The 17,543-nt window shown below is 38.7% G+C and overlaps 1 protein-coding gene across 21 annotated transcripts in view; it reads right to left on the reverse strand.

Moving 5' to 3' along the window:
* Herc4 (HECT and RLD domain containing E3 ubiquitin protein ligase 4) overlaps positions 1–17,543 on the reverse strand; it is a 74,540-nt gene that overhangs the window by 31,094 nt on the left and 25,903 nt on the right. For 15 of the 21 annotated variants that reach the window (XR_015644763.1, XR_015644764.1, XR_015644761.1 and 12 more), the window contains 9 exons: positions 16,870–17,091; positions 15,488–15,579; positions 12,188–12,318; positions 6,307–6,467; positions 3,785–3,861; positions 3,376–3,500; positions 2,091–2,150; positions 1,648–1,759; positions 781–970 (listed from right to left, as the gene is read on the reverse strand). Coding sequence is in view for 15 of the 21 variants with exons in the window: in XM_087597510.1 (XP_087453636.1) it covers positions 781–970; positions 1,648–1,759; positions 2,091–2,150; positions 3,376–3,500; positions 3,785–3,861; positions 6,307–6,467; positions 12,188–12,318; positions 15,488–15,579; positions 16,870–17,091 (1,170 nt within the window). In the remaining 6 variants the exon portion in view is untranslated. The remainder of the gene's footprint in view (positions 1–780; positions 971–1,647; positions 1,760–2,090; positions 2,151–3,375; positions 3,501–3,784; positions 3,862–6,306; positions 6,468–12,187; positions 12,319–15,487; positions 15,580–16,869; positions 17,092–17,543) is intronic. The other 6 variants (XM_087597515.1, XM_087597513.1, XM_087597517.1 and 3 more) reach the window with 1 other exon arrangement.

The following is a 17,543-nucleotide window of genomic DNA, read 5'->3' on the forward strand; positions in this document are numbered from 1 at the left end:
TTCTTTGTCCATACTGGCTCTCTCCTTCAGCCCCAGCATCCTAGCCCTCACTTCCGGCTTCTTCCACTCACTCTTACCCTTATAGTTCTTGGGTGATTTTATTACTTCAATATATTTCAGTTCCACATTCCTAGCAAACATTCTCTGAGAAAGCACAACACTGTGGAGTTAACCACAGCAAGCCAAACATAAAGGCCAGGAGTTAGAGATGAGTCCACACCATTAGAAGGACTAAGGTAAATGAAATTAGCCCAAAACCCATAGCAAAATAGAGACTGGACTGTGAATTCAGGAATCTTGTGAATAAACAGATACAAATCAAACAAAAGGCAATTAGCAAGGGAAGGAACTGAAAGGAAAGCAGTTGATACTGGGGCTCAAGGATGATTTAAACCAATGTTGTTTAGTTTCAATGGCTCGTCTTAGTTCTTTAACAGCAAATCACTCAAAGCAATGAGGGAGAAAAATATGGGTAAGTTTTCAATTTTTCTCAATACTATCTTATGTTGTATTGGATTAAAACTCTGTATTTAACATGATTTGCCTTCAGCAACTCTAACAATTAGAATCAAATACTCAATAAAAGTCAATAAAAGAGAAAGCTCTTTTCCATGAAGAACAGTATCAAATAAGCAAGGCAGGGAAATTTTGAAGAGAGAGAGAGAGAGAGAGAGAGAGAGAGAGAGAGAGAGAGAGAGAGAGAGAGGGAGGGAGGGAGGGAGGGAGGGGGAGGGAAGAGGGGAAGAAAACATTTCAGAAGAAAAATAATAAAATTCTTACCAAGTACTTTCAGTGGTGCTTTTTCTAGGTTCACAAGGGCTGTGCCAAAGGGGATTGCTATGGTTGTGAAATTGTTGCAGTCACTCATCAGGGGGCACTCTGGCAGGGTAAGATAAAACCTCAAAGCTTCAACATCAGGTAAGGAACTAGTCAGTTTAGGGATAAGGTTCTTTTCCAAACTAGCTGCCACCTATATTTTGACAAAAAGCAAAACCTACTTCATTTAAAATGAATGTACTTCACAGAGATGCATACACACACATGAACATACACATAAAAGAGAAGAAATCAAGAACTATGACAAACATAAAATGATGAATAATTTAAAAAAAGAACATCTTTCAGTGATGTATGTTGGAGAGTAAAAAAACAAAAAAAACAAAAAAAAAAACCCAAAAACCCTGTTATCTAAGCACTTCGAAGAAATTTCAAAAAACTTTTATATCCACTTAAACTCTATCAAGTGGCTAATACAGCTATTAACAGACTTACCCAAATCAGTAAAGTATTTAGAGTCTGCTACAAACATCGGGGAAGATTTATGCCTTTTTAATATCTAAACTACAAATGCTTTAAAATAAAACTTTTGTTTTGTTTTGTTATTTTTGAGATAGGGTTTCCCTGTGTAGCCCTGGCTGCCCCGGAACTCACTCTGTAGACCAGGCTGACCTCGAAGTCCCAGAGATCCACCTGCCTCTGCCCCCAAAATGCTGGCATTAAAGACATGTGCACCTGACATTAAACTTTTTATCATGAAGTATAACATGAGTCCATGAAACACAAGGTTAATTAGGTTGCAAACATAAAACATTATGTAAAAATTCAGCAACTGAAAAGTAAATACACTGTAGTCACCAAGAAACAAACCTGCTGAGATATCTGCGGGTGGTCAGGCTGTATGAGTCTGTGGAATAAGAGTCTAGCGGCATTCATGTCGACCCCTGAAAATCTGGTGCCTGTTCTATAGTGATCATCATTGCTAAAAGAGTAAGAGAGAGAGGGAGGGAGAGTTGTTTTCCTCAGTGCGGCAGCCACTCAGCTGTTGCCCAGGCTCCAGTGAGCAAACCCCCACGCATGCTCACACTAGTCATGTAATGGACTCAGTGAGTACCACACAGACACACAAGACATTCAAGGAGAGAGGCTGAGTGAAGAGGAGGTAGGGAGGGCAATAGAGGGCTGTCTCACCAAACACACTATACATATGTACAAACTTGCCGATTGTTACAAGTACACAGTAATTAGTCCGTTCTTTAACACACCACTCAATGTGTTTGAAAGGTTTAGTCAATCAAGGAATTGCCACTTACCTAACAGCCAGAAAACTTCCATTTAGGCAACCAGACGAAGAAAATGTTCCATCTATCTCACTAAAAATAAAATGAATGAGACTCATAACTATTTGCCTTTTGTTTTTAATAAAAACTTAAATGGCAATTTAGACCTGGGCAATTTAGACCATGGTGGCACATGAGCAGAATCCGACCATTTGAGAAGCTGAGGCAGAAGAATCTGTAGCTTGAGGCCAACCTAGGCTATACAGTTTTGACTGTTATTTTTTTTTTTAAATGGGGCCAGAGATGACTTCATGAGTGCTTGCTCTGTAAGCAGGACTCAAGTTCAATCCCTGACGACCTGTGAGTGTTACTGTGAGCTTATGACACCAGAGCTGGGGAAGCCGAGACAAGATCCCAGGCCCACCAGCCTTACAGTCTAGCAATCTCCAGTTTAGTAAAGGACCTGGTCTTAAAAATCAAATAAATATAATAATAATTAAAAATATAGTAAACAATAAAAACTAAATATAAAGACTGATTATACAATACTAAATGAAGGTACTAACTGTTTGACTTAAGCTTAAATGCATTCATCTCCAGCAGACCACCTAGTACCCATGGAGAAGAGCTGGCTGTAGGATGGACTTGTAACTTCAGTGGTGGTGGAGTGGGAGGCTGAAGACAAGGGAATCCCAGAGTTATGAGCCCAAGATCATATCTCAAAAACTAGAGTGCTGAGTGATGGGAGGAACATTAGCATAGACCTATCTTTTCCCAATGTACACAGAACAAGTGCATGCACTCATGACCCTCTCCACCACAAAAGGAAAAGTCAAGGAAATTAAGAACTCTCATCCACCCATTCATCCGACAAAGTCTCCATGTAGCCTTGACTGGCCTAGATTTTGCTAGGCAGACCGAGTTAGCCCTGAACTCATAAAGAACCACCTGGCTTTGGCTCCTAAGTGCTGGGATTGAAGGCATGAACCACCAAACCAGGACCCATCTTTAAATAATCTTTATGTAAGTGGAAGAGAATTAACTTTTGCAAGTTGTCTTCTGACCACCACATGTGTACAACAGTAAGTATGTACCTACATACATACATGCAAAATAAATGAATATTAATTTTAAGAAAGGAGCATTAAGCAACAAAAGAACACAGTTTAAAAAGAATCTGAAAACAGCTGTTCTTAAAAACATGGAAACTCTATGTACTTAAATGTTTATATACAAACCACCAAGAAAATGACAGTCAATGAAATATTTAAATGAAAACTCTTCCCAAGACTGTGTATGAGCAGACTGTTTCCCATACTTGGCTATCTCCACAGGGAACCTTCCAGAGGGGTAGCTGAGCCATTTCTGAATCAGAGCTTCATTCACTGTCCAGATCTGCTTTGAAGGGTCAGAGCGTCTAAAGTCATCTGGAGGTCCACAGCTCTAAACGTTAAAATTAAAGACATCAGTCAAAGGAAGAGATGGTACTTATAACACAAAGTTAAAAACCGGTATTATTTATCTGTTTGTTTTTGAAGACAGATGTCACTTTCTCCTAAATACTAGAAACAAAACGATAGCTTTGGGGAAAAAAAATATTTTGTAGATTTGAGCAGGAAAATAAATTAAGGCAATTAACCTATAACAAATAAAAGAGGAAGATAAATTTCTAAAATTATTCCAACTTATTTGAAGCTAACTAATTATTTATATGATTATATTAGTACCTGAGGACTAGAGTAATGTGAAAAGCTTTGATCTCCACCTGAGAAAATTCTTTTGACACAGAAATAGTCTTCAGAACCTACAATAAAAATAATATGTAAAACATTAGATTCTAAGATTCATATTACATTTTCTAGAATATCAAACTTGCCATATGGTTTGTCTAGATCATCTAATCAGGCTTCCTTCCTTTCCTTCCAGGAGCTCCACAACAAGACATGGGCAGGAATGAATAATCTGATTCCTCAGAATGAGCCTGAAATAGTTCCCCAAGCCTGAGCACCATTCGGCGAGTTTGTGAGCCTTTCTCTATCCCATAAGCTTGAGGCTGAGGATTCTTTAACGTTTAGAGCTGTGGACCTCCAGATGACTTTAGACGCTCTGACCCTTCAAAGCAGATCTGGACAGTGAATGAAGCTCTGATTCAGAAATGGCTCAGCTACCCCTCTGGAAGGTTCCCTGTGGAGATAGCCAAGTACAGGAAACATTCTACCACTAACCCCCACACAACACTGTTTTCTAGTCTGTATCTCATAAATTGGTTTAAACATAGTATAAAAGAATAATGACTATTATAAAAGATAAAAGAAAGTGGAGGCAAAGTGGACACATCCCCAATCCCAGTATTTAGTAGGCAGAAAGAATTGCAGAGTCTGAGGCAAGCCTGGGATATACATCAAGACTGACTGACTAGGGCTGGGGATTTGGCTCAGTGGAAGAGCGCTTGCCTAGTAAGCGCAAGGCCCTGGGTTCGGTCCCCAGCTCCGAGAAAAAAAAAAAAGAAAAGAAAAGAAAAACTGACTGACTATACCTCAAAACAAACAGCAAACAGAGAAAGAATTATTTTTAAAAAGAACATGGAAAAATTCAAATAACTGAGTAAATACTTCATAATATGGAACTATTTTCACTCCATGTCTAAGAAAACAGAAGTTCTCAACCTGTGGTTCATGATTCTTCTCCTTTCTCTCTTCTGTTCTCCCAAATAAAAACTGCAAGGATTGCATTCTGAAGTATCAGACACATTTTTAAAAAAGGAATCCTCTTTCAATTAATGTCTACCTGTTTCCAAATCTGAGACATTTCTGTTTTATTATGTTCTGAGTCTCATACAGGATGGCTGGCCTCACACCTGTTATGTAGCCAAGACAAGAATGAGTTTCTTTTTTTCTCTGTGTAGCTCTGGCTGTCTTGGAACTTGCTTTGCAGACTAGGCTGGCCTCAACTCAAGAGATCCAACCGCCTCTGTCTCCCATTTATACTGTCCTGCCTCCACTGTAGTTACTGATGTGTATTAGCATGTGTGGCTTGACTTTTTGGTCTTTAAACCTTGGTATAATATTATTACCTGTGGCTGCTACAGAAATAAGAACTTTTTCAAAGAAATAAAAATTATCTTAATTTCCTTGATTACGCCTTTACAACAAGTAAAACATTGTTTTTAAAAAATTCTCAGTAAATAATCAGTTATGTAATAGTAAAATGCAATTTTAAATATTTAGCTTTGTTGTTGTCATTTTGTTTTTCAAGAGAGAGTTTCTCTATGTAGCCCTGGTGATCCTGGAACTCAATCTGTAGATCAGGCTGGCCTCCAACTCATAAGAGATCCATTTGCCTGCCTCTGCTTCCTTAGTTCAGAGATTAAAGGCGTGCACCACCACCACTGGCTTAAATATTTAGTTTTAATTTTTTTGTGCATTTGTGTGTTATGTGGTGCTTCTGAAAGAGCAGAAGGCCATCAAGCTTCTTGAAGCTGGAGTATAGCAGCAACATGGATGCTGAGAACTGAATTTGGATCCTCATCTCTTTAACCACAGTAAAGACCATGATAAGTTAAGAGTTCAGAAAAGGTTTTCTTTCCAAAACTCACAAGATGTAACTCAGTAGTAAACCCTTCTTACCCATCAGCCCAGGGATGGCGCTATCTCTAATGGGCTGGGCCCTCCCCCACTGAACAGTAATTAAGAGAATGGCCGTAAGGGCTTGCCTTACAGTTGTAGCTCATGGAGGTATTTCCTCAACTGAGGATCCTTCCCTCTTTGATGACTCTAGCTTGTGCCAAGGTGACACAAAATCAGTAAATCTGCTTAAATGGCTACACAGTTTTATTTCTGCAAAATGAAATGTGGTCCAGAGAGTGGCTACAAAACAATGTGATATAAACAACTGCTTCATTTTAAAACAATTCAATTAGGAAATCTTGTTGTATGTACTGACATCAGTTCGAACCGCCTCTTTCACTGGTATCTGAATTTCTGGAAGACCTACCACAAAAATATGTTTATGATTTTCTCCAGAATTTCTCTGCATGTAGAGATGTAGATATATACAACATAAACACATGCATTTGGGGTCTTAGCACGCGCCCAGGCTAGATAAAACTTAATGCTCCTCCTGTTAGCAGCATGCTTGTAATTTCTTACTTTACTAACAATGCATCTTACAGTTCTTGTAGACACGGAAGGCCATCGTTTTAATAAGAGCTATAATATATGTAGCACATGTTAAATACGGTAACACTTACCAATATCTTGTGGACATTGTCCATTATAAGAAAACCAGTTTCCTTTTACAGTGAAAGGGCTTTTTCTGTTGCTTGTTGAACCAGTTCCCAACTGCCCATTACCACCGAGACCGAAGGAGTAAATTCGTCCTGAAGAAGGAACAAATGCAGAAGTATGCTGCCTGGAATAAAATGATAGAAAACTGCTGACTTAAGGTTAAATTCCAGAGAATTTAACTACAAATTAGCCAACATAATCCTCTTAAAAATAAACCGGGGCTGGGAATATGGCTCAGGGGCTATGAGTGTTTGCTCTGCGAGCACCAGGAATTGATAAGAATACCCAGCACCATATCACCAGCTGTATGATGTATGAACGGCTGTATGTGCTTGTAAACTCAGCATGGGCTGTAGGGGCATGCAAGCTGATCCTGAGAGCTTACTCAAAAGCCAGTCTGCTGCAATGGAGAGCTTCCAGCCCACTGAGAGTCCCTGTCACAGGGCAACACAGCAATGAGTGATAGAGGAGGATACCCCATGTCCTGTTCTGGCCTCTGAATGTGCACCCCACAGAGAGGATGACCCATGTTCTGTTCTGGCCTCTGAATATGGACCCCCACACACATACATAAAACAAACAAACAAAAAAACCCACTAATTATCTCAACGGGCACACGAAGAGCAACTAGGAATAGGGTTGGTATATACCTCAATGGCAGAGTGCTTGCCTATCGTAGATAAGACCCTGGAACTGAAATACTAGCACTGAAAACAAGAAACAAAAAAGAAATTGTTTAATTTGATAAAGGTCACCTACAAAATTAGCTGGGTACAGTGGTGCGCACTTTTGATGAACACATGGGAGGCAGAGACAGATCTCTTGAGTGTAAGCCCAACCTGGTCTACATAGAGTTCTAGGACAACCAGACAACCAGACAATCAGACAACCAGACAACAGAGCTACAAGGAGAGACTCTGTTTCAAAAAAAAAAACAAAAAAAAAAAACAAAAAAACAAAAAAAACAAAACACCAAGACCAAACAAAAACCTACAAAAATCTATTGACCGACATAATACTTAAATGTGAAATACTGATTTTTCCAACAAAGAAACAACCCTATCTTGATCATCAGTACTTTAGTGATTATGCTAGCATGTTAGCCAATACATTAAGACAACTATATACATTGTATGCACAACTAATAGAAACAAAGAAACTTGTACATGATACAACTATGTACATGAATAATTTATCAATAAAGGTTAAAAAGCCAGAACTATTAAAAAGCGATGTAAATATATAATTTATAGCAACTGTGTCATCACAAAGCAAGAAGATCAAGTTTTCAAAAAAGGAACTGGAGGGGAGATTCTGAGAAAACGGGTAAGTAGTAAATACTGAGAATCTGTCTCTTATCTGGGTAAGGACTGCACTGCAGAATCTGATACAACGGGGTTGGGGACTCAGTGGTAGAGCGCTTGCCTAGGAAGCGCAAGGCCCTGGGTTCGGTCCCCAGCTCCGAAAAAAAGAACCAAAAAAAAAAAAAACCCCCAAAAAAACCAAAACAACAACAAAAAAAAAGAATCTGATACAACTATTACTGTTTGCCTTACTGCCAAGTGCAAAAGTACAAGTCTTTTTAGTACAACCATTTGGGAGAGAGAGGTCTAGTTAACTCTATACAGAGTGAGACCCTGACTCAAAACAACTTTAAAAAGTATCTAATCAACTACAGGCTAGAAAGACAATTCAAATTCCTAAGACAGAATCTAAGTTTGAGGCCAGTCAGAACTACAGTGAGACCTTCTCCAAACAAACAAAGTCCCAAGTAAACCGAATTCAACAGCATACTGAGATGGTATGTTGGTATGATTATTTTCAGGTAATGCAAGGGTGGTCCAGAACATAGAAAACTAATCAACGTACAAACCTAATTAAAACAAATCCCCAAAGACATGGTCATACAATCTGATACAGAAATCTAATGAACTTTGTAGTGGGTTTACCCTAATGATGCTTGTAATTTATTGTTAGTTTGGCTCCCCAAAATTGTTTGTTACTAAAGAGTCCACATGTCCACAGGTAAGACACTGAGGGACTCTGCCCCAAGTTGGTTCTGATAGGTAAAAAAAAAAAAAAAATGCCAGCAGCCAATGGCTGGGCAGGTCAGTCAAAGGTAGAACTTTTAGGATTCCTAGACTTGGGACCAAGGGAAAGATTGGCCATGCTAGGAGTGTGGAAAGGAGACACACCATGCCTGCCTCAAGAACAGAAAAAACAAGATTGGTGGGTTCACACTTCAGGACTTTAAAACATGACAAATGGGGCTAGAGAGATGGCTCAGTGGTTAAGAGCACTGACTGCTCTTCCACAGGTCCTGAGTTCAAATCCCAGCAACCACATGGTAGCTCACAACCATCTGTAATGGGATCCAATGCCCTCTTCTGGTGTGTCTAAGACAGTTATAGTGTACTTATATATAATAAATCTAAAAACGTATTAAAACATGACAGAGTTACAGTAGCTAAAGCTGTATGTAGTGCATGCACACTGCACACAAATCAATGGAATAAATGGCCCAAAATTAAGTCCTAGATTTTAAGACCAAACGTTTCTGAACAATACATCAAAAATCATTCAGGGGGTTGGGGATTTAGCTCAGTGGTAGAGCACTTGCCTAGCAAGTGCAAGGCCCTGGGTTCGGTCCCCAGCTCCGAAAAAAAGAAAAGAAAAAAAAATCATTCAGCACCGAGAAAATATTTTACACAATAATGCTGGTAAAACTATATTATCTACACAAAGAAGAATGAAGTTGAACCATTGCTGACTTATTGAATATAAGAATTAACACTAGCACTTTAGAGACCAAAGTGTGAAGAGTGTTCCAAGTTCAAGCTGGCTACAGGATGAGTTCTGAGCCAGCCTGAGTTACAAAATGAAATGTGTCAGAAACCAAAGCTGGGCATGTAGTTCAGTGCAAAAGCTTGTCTAGTATGCAGGATGCCTGGTTCATGCCTCCAAACTGAACAAAAATCAAGTGGGTCAAGATCCAAATCTAAAAGCTAAACCTATAAAAATTCTTGGAAGAAAACAGACCAAAGGATAAAAAACATTGAATTTGGGCATTATTTCCTCAATTATATCATAGTCACAGGCAACAAAAAGACAAATAAGGCTTCATGAAATCTAAATTTGTATGTGTACCTAAGAACACTATTAGCCAGACACAATGATTCATGTCATTAATCACACCCCAGTCATTAGGAAATTTGAGAAAACTAAGGACTTTTTTATGTCAAGGGCTTTGGGGTCACAGCAAGCTGCTCGCTCTTTATATGTATGTGGGTAAGCTCGACATCAATCTCAGGTATCATTTCTTTTGACACAGGGTCTCTCACTAGCCTGCAGCTCACCAATTAAGCTAGACTGACTAGTGGTCAGCAAATCCTAAGACCTCTACTGTTTCTGTCTCATCAGTGTCAAGACTCAACAAGCATGTGTCACCATACGCAACATTTTATATGTGATGTAGGAATTAAACTCAGGTCCTAGTGCTAGTAAGGCAAGCACTTACTAACGAATATCCACCACCTCCAACACCCCCCAGTACAGGATCCCATTTATTTCTCTCTTCCTTTTTTTCTTAAAGTTGTTTTTTTTTTTTTTTTTTTTTTTTTTTTTGGTTCTTTTTTTCGGAGCTGGGGACCGAACCCAGGGCCTTGCGCTTCCTAGGCAAGTGCTCTACCACTGAGCTAAATTCCCAACCCCAAATTAAAGGTTTGTGAGACAGGGATTCTCCGTATAATAGAGCCTTGGCTGACCTGTATTCACTTTGCAGTTGAGGCTAGTATCAAACTCAGAGATCTCTCTGCCTCTGTCTCCTGAGGACTGGGATTAAAGGCCTGTGTCATCATGATAGCTAAATAAATTTTTACCTTTTTATTTTATATATACAAGTGTTTTGCCTGTAGGCATACCACATGCATGTCTGGTGTCCAGAAGCCAGAAAATGGTATGTGATCCCTTGGAAGTGGAGATATAAACAGTTGTGAGACAAGGTAAGTGCTGGGATAGAACTTGGGTTGGTCCCTAGAAGAGCAGCCAGTAAATAACTGCTGAGCCATTTCTCAGGATCTCATTTGTTAAAATAATTGTGTTTTGTCTGCATGTGTATCTGGTACATGTGGGCAGTGATCAAGGAAGCCAAAAAGTGCAAATTACATAAATCTGGAGTTACAAAACAGTAATGACCTGCCATGTGGTTGCTGGGATTCAAATCCAGGTCCTCTGAAAAAGCAATCAGTATTCTGACCCACTGAACCACATCTCTAGCTTTCTCAATTGATATTTGTTTTTTGGGATTTTTTTTAAAAAATACTTTAGTGAGTGACACTTTTTAAAAAGGATTTATTTGTGTATTATAAGCAGTTGTCTTCAAACACAAAGGAAGAGGGCATCAGATCCCATTACAGATGGTTGTGAGCCACCATGTGGTTGCTGGGAATTGAACTAAGGACCTTTAGAAGAGCAATAGGGGGAGCGGGGACCATGGGGAGGGGAAAAAAAAAAGAAGAGCAATAGGTGCTCTTAACCACTGAGCCATCTCTCCAGTCTGACATTTGTTATAAACTTTTTCATCTATATGCAGAATCATATTTTGTACTTAGAATTATATTACAGGAGGAGGGGAGGGAATGGGGGTTAAGGACAGGAAACCAGGAAGGGGAATAACGTTTGAAATGTAAGTAAAGAAATATATGTAATAAAAAATTAAAAAAAAAGAATTATATTACACAGTAAATTAATGCCAGCTACTTATTCGAGAACATTCTTGCAAAACTGCTTTAGAAAACGAACTACATTTAGAAGTCTTCCAAAAGCAACTGCAGGATCAAAAGCCAAAGCCCCAAATCAAGCCAAATGGCAGCCATGGCTTGTTTCAGTCTGCCTACTGATTATTTTCACCCAGATCTTGGTTTCAGAAGAATAGCTCGGCATTTAAAACGACAGTATTTTGAATGCTGGTGATGAAGCATTCCTTTATGTAGAAAAGATTCATGAGGCAGCCAGCACACAAGGGTCAAAGGTAAGTCATGAGCCAGCGGAGAAAGCCCACTCTACCTTGAAGATCCATAAATGGCTAACACTTGCAAGGGGAGAGAATTGTATTCAGCCACCCAGAATTTACCCATGCTCCTTTAAGAAACCAAAGTTCAGCTGAGTTGAGCCACTCTAGACCTAAGATGGGAGAACTGTTTATGGATTATCTAGGGTGAGTATGGATGACTCAGAATCTGTTTTCTCTTCTCTCCAGACAACACAAAAACACAAGGGTGACCTATAAAATGTTAAAAAACAAAAAACGAAACCTTCAGATTAGGTATCTGATAGAGGTTAAGAGCCAGAATGCAGTAGTCAATAACAATACAGATTTTAAGAAGATGTTGAGCATCTCTGAAGTAGTGGGGAAATACAGGTCTAAACAGCATTGCCCCTCTCAGGATGGCCATCTGCTAAGAGGAGAAAGTGGTGCTGGCAAATATTTAAAATAAGAACACGTTTGTAAAAATGCTTGTAAAAATATAAGAATGATGCCATTACAATGAAGAATGACACAGTCTCTAAGAAACTGAGACGGAATCGCAGGAGACAGCTGTTACAGCTGCTCAGCAGCTAATCGGACATTCAGAACTATCTCACCTCAGGTCACTAGAACCCTAAGACAATTTGTTATACAGTCCTCAAAAAAATGTGAGTTTTTTCTTAGGGTGGGGGGTAGGTGGTTTGTTAAAAACAGATTCTCCCTATGATAGCCTGCCAGGTGTAAGTGTGTGTCATCATCCTTACCAGATCGATAAGCAGTCTAGAGTCCAAAATCCTCACTTCTTTACCACAGCTTACCTTCCACAAGCAATTTGAGTAACAATGCTTCCCATAAGCTCAAACACTTTCCTGGGGTTTATTTCATGACTGGTAGAATTATGACCCAGCTGGCCATAGCCTCCAGCTCCAAAGGTAAACACTCCACCTTCCTGGAAAATAACAAACCAACACAACTAACTTATGCAAAGCTCAACACCAGAAAATAAGCTAATATTTACCACATGAGACCACATTTAATACAGACTCAATGTTTTCTTTTCTGTCTTTGAAATTAGGTGATGGCCGACTAAAGAAGGCAAACATGTCTTCAAGCTAAAATAATTTAGTGTGTGACAATAAGGAATACACCCAGAGCTTAGTGCACGTTAGGCAAGTGCTCTATCACTCAGGCTCCAGCCCCGCATACCTTCTTCTACTTAAACCTTTTGTTTTGTCCAGAAACAGGGGTTTCTCAGTGTAGCCCTAGCTGACCTCGAACTCAGAGATCTGCCTGGCTCTGCCTCCTGAGTGCTGGGATTAAAAGCCTGTACCACTGGCATAACATTTTAAAAATGTATTATTAGTATGGATGTCCATGTTGCATGTGTAAACATGCATTTAGAGGACAACTCTAGGAGTTTGGTCTTCTCCTTCCACCTTTATCTGAATTCTGGTGAGTCAATGCAAGTTACTGAGGACACTTGGAAAGCACCTCTGTCTGCTGAGCCATCTCACCAGCCTCCTCTGCCTTTTATTTAAAATAGAATTTTTAAATAGATGTCAAAGCTGTTCCTGAACTTGTTCTTAGTTGAGGAAGGCCTTGCACTCTAAGGCCCTCCTGCTTCAGCATCTCAGGTAGTTGTAACTGTACAGGCTTGACCCACCAGGTATGCTCTGACAGATTTAAGTACTCAATCATGTTCTCATTATGATAAAAATATTTAAGTGTTAATTAAAGAAGTGATAACTACTAGGTATGGTGGTACACACTTGAAATCTCAGCACTTGAGAAGGTGAAAGGCTGCCCAATAGTTTGAAGAGCCAGGACTACGTTAGACACCACACCTATCAAACAAAATAACTGCTACTAAACCAACCAATCAAAGAGACAGGAAATACTTAATTGCATTGCTTTGGAATATCATTATATTCTTTTTTCTTTTCTTCTTTTTTAAACTCAAAGGACCCAACTAACATTTCACAAAAACTTAAAAAAAAAAAAAAAGCTATCTTTAGTTCACAAGCTTAACAAATGCTCTGCATAGACAGAGTATAATGTCCTCCCACCAGGAAGCCAGGGCAAAAAGATGAGTTCAAGGCCAACCCACGCTACACAGGGAGATCATATTAAATACAAAGTACAGATAGGAAAGCTCCCATGAAAAGTTCATGTAAGGCAGAGTGCATAGATGTGTATGCATACAGACCTGCTATAAGAGGCAATCTTTAAATCTTTATGATTGAACTCTCTCATGAGGCTATGATGTTTTGTTGGCTGTGTGTCCCCCCCCCCCCCCCCCCCCGCCCCAGGAGCTGGGGACCGAACCCAGGGCCTTGCGCTTGCTAGGCAAGTGCTCTACCACTGAGCTAAATCCCCAACCACGTGGCTGGTTTTTTTTTTTTTTAAGACAGGGTTTCTCTGTGTAGCCCTGGCTATCCAGGAACTCCATCTGTAGACCAGGCTGGCCTTGAACTTAGCGATTCACCTGCTGTCTTTGTGTGCTGGGATTAAAGACATACACCACCACCATCTGGCTGAGGCCATTTTTAAAAAGAGACATGTGATAACCTAACACAACTATAGTATTTTTCAATTTGACAATTTCTTTACAACTATAGTTATGTGTGTGTAATTTTACACTCTGGTTTCAATGCTAACGGCATAATTTTTTATATATTATAGTATAAAAACACAGTTTAAAACTTTCCATAACAAATACAGAGCAGAAGGCAGGGTACAGACAGTTTAGTTCATAGAGTGCTTGCCTAACAAACATGGAGCTTTGGCTTCCATCTCTAACACTCTGTAAGGTAGTGAGTTCTAAGCCCAGCCAGGGCTACACAGTGAGGCTTTTTTCACCAGAAGAGGGAGGAGGGGGAAGAGGAGGAGGCGGAGGAGGAGGAGGCAGAGGCAGAGGAGGGAGAAGAAGATAAAGAGGAAGAGGAGGATAAGAAAATAGTTAATTTCTTTTACTAACTATATAAGACAAAATAATAACAATGGGGAGGGGCTACATAGCTGTAAAGACAGGCTTTATTTTCTGACCTCAGTTTATGTGGTGTATTTGGGATAGAACCCAGGACCTCCTGTATATTAGACAAGCACTCTACCAACCACTACATCCCTACCCCTTCAGAAACACCAATTTCTAATTTGGCCAAAAACAATTTTTCAGAATGTTTATGTTAATATGAACAAATAACAATATTTTCCAGTAAAAATTAGTTGCAATATGTTTTGTTTCTATATTGGTGAAGATCAAACTGAGGCCATCACATAACTACACCCACTGTCTGAATGTGTTCATTTTCCTTGACATCTACTCACCACAGAAGTACCCCAGAAGATGAAAGATGAATGTTAATGCAATTGACAAGGCTGTATTAAAAACTGTCATCGCTAGCTTAGTATTCAGCCTAAATACAACATTTAATATATTTATAAAATATAAAAAATATTTAAATATAATGAAAATTCAGCTGCTTCTTTACATGTTATAAAATATAAACCAAATGGAAATTTAATGCAAATTAGGTAGTATGAATAAATAAATACTAATGGGACTGACACACAGCACTGCAAGCCTGATGAACCAAAATGAAACCATCTCATTCAAAATATTTAATAATCCCAGCTGCTCAGAGGCTAATAGGATTTAAAAACCGGAGGTCAGCCTGAGCAAAAATAAAGAAGGGGCTGGAGATGTGGCCCAGTGGTAGAGAGGTGACCTAGTATACACAAGATTCTGAGTTTTAATTTCTATTATCAATACCACAGACAAACACCCCTCCAAAAAGTGCTAGAATGGTACTAAATGACTGCAGCCCCAGCGCTCCTGAAGCACAGAAACGAGATAATGTCTACAGTTTAAGGTGAGTCTGGACTACATTTAAACACTGCTGCAATTGAATGTCACAGTTTATCAAATGTGCAGTTCATAACTCTAAGCAAAATTGAACATTAAGGCAAGTTATTTTAAAAAATAATTTAGGCCTTTTTCAATATATAAACTATTTCTGAAACATAAACATTGCTCAAGTTTAATGGAAATATTACAAAAGCATTCACTAATTATGAAAAAATTACTGCGAATAATAAAAGTTTTTTAAATACAATACCTTGGTTAATGCAGCAGTATGATCTTCTCCGCAACAAATATAAACTATTTTCTGAGATCTTAGTGACTTTAGTAAATTAGGAACATACCTATCTGAAAATTCCAATAAAAGATGTTAATGATATTTTTAAACTAAAATTCTTCTAAAATGTGTTTCCTTTACAGATTTCCAAACTCAGTAGATGTAATACTAATTTTTATTATCAATCAAAGACTTCCTAAGAAAAAAAGCCTATAAATTTGGGTTTCTAGGCCTTATGAGCATTAAATTACCCTAGTGCCAATGTACAGAGGATTCAGCAATACAGGGTTTCAGTATTATCAGACTTTCGATATGTGTATAATTATTTATTCTGTAAGGGTCATGCTCAGAGATTCTACTCAACAGCCTGTCCTACTTTCTGCATTTTGTAGCAAAACAATTAACAGGTAACATAAGCATATTTATGCAGAATAAAAGCCTCTATTTAATTCTACGAGAGAATTATTTACTTATTATCATTATCAGTTTTTATTAGGTAAAAATGCACTTTGGCCACCTCAGGCATTACAAGTATGTTGAACTTCACAAACTATGACTTATATGCCAAATATTAGCATTCAAAAAAACTGGCAGGTATCAAGTATCAGATAAAAGATTGTAACTTGTTTCAAATAGTTGGGTTTTTTTTTTAATTTAAAATGTTTATTTAAGACAACCATCAGAGTAAAAAGAAGCTCAACAAAAAATAATCGAACAATCCAGATCAAATAAATCCAACTTGAAACAATAATATCAACTGGATATGTCATCCTACTCTTCCAGACTAAAAATTTTTCAACACCAGGCTAAGCCATTATTGCACATATGTTCTACCAGGTAGTGGCCAATACTGCAGCAAAACTGGTTACCAACTTAAATCAGTATTTATAAACTGTCTCTTAATGACATCCAGTAATGGCGACATAAGCAGCATAGCCTTTCTTCTCTTTCAGTACTGTGGATTAAGCCCACAGATCCCCTCTGTGGTAGGCAAGCCTCTCCCATGGACCTATATATAAAATCGCATACAAGTGCTCTAAAGAATATTTTTCTTCTTTTTGATGGGGAAAAGGTGCTAGGGAAAACCCAGGGCCTTGTGCATACTAGGCATGAGCTTTTCCACTGAGCTGTATCTCCAGGCCTCAACAAACTTTCCAATTTATTACATGTTTATTACATGTTAATTTTCAGCCTTCCCATGATCCTCCCAAACCACATTAAAATTTTAAATTAACACCCTCAGCCCCACTTCTATCAGTCCTGGGAAGATTTGGGTATACACTTCTCCAATGCTCTAAGAATCACTCATTATCTCAGAAGATCCTCGTTTAAAAATGCACTTAACTCTAAAGAGAACCTACCGTTCTCATCATTAAGACCTAGCTGACCAAATTTGTTACGTCCCCATCCAAAGATAGCTCCAGAAAGGGTGAGTACAAAACTATGGGCTCCTCCTGCTGCGACTTGCATGAATGGTATTCCAAGCAAAGACTTAATCAGCTGTGGTGAGGTTTGCTTTTGACATTCAATGCCGAGACCGAGCTGGCCATATTTATTCTGTCCCCAACAGAAAACTTCACTTGCTGTAAGACAAAAATCATAAAGTTATCTTACACACACACACACACACACACACACACACACACACACACACACACAGAGTATTATTTGAAGATCAACTACTTCTTTGGGCCATTTTCTCATTAGATGAAAATATATACTTATTGAAGGAAGAGGTTTGTTTCTTTATATGAAAAAATGTTATCAGCACACTGGTAAGTTTCAGCAGTATACTAGTAACCAGTTATATAAACTAGGAATACGCTCATTTCCTCATGCCCTACAACAAAGGACTCTCTTTAACAGTCCTCATCTTTTACTCTTATTCTCTAGCCTTTCCCTAAGAAGTATCAAGGCTTCCATTATCAACATGTGCAAATCTAAACTAAGAAATCCCTTACTGCCCACTGCTTATTTGACATCTACATATGGATGTTCCAAAACTACTTCTAATTCACAGTGCTCAAACTGAATA

This window comes from Rattus norvegicus, chromosome 20, assembly GCF_021556685.1.
Source record: "Rattus norvegicus strain SHRSP/BbbUtx chromosome 20, alternate assembly SHRSP_T2T, whole genome shotgun sequence".
Taxonomy (NCBI): Eukaryota; Metazoa; Chordata; class Mammalia; order Rodentia; family Muridae; genus Rattus; species Rattus norvegicus.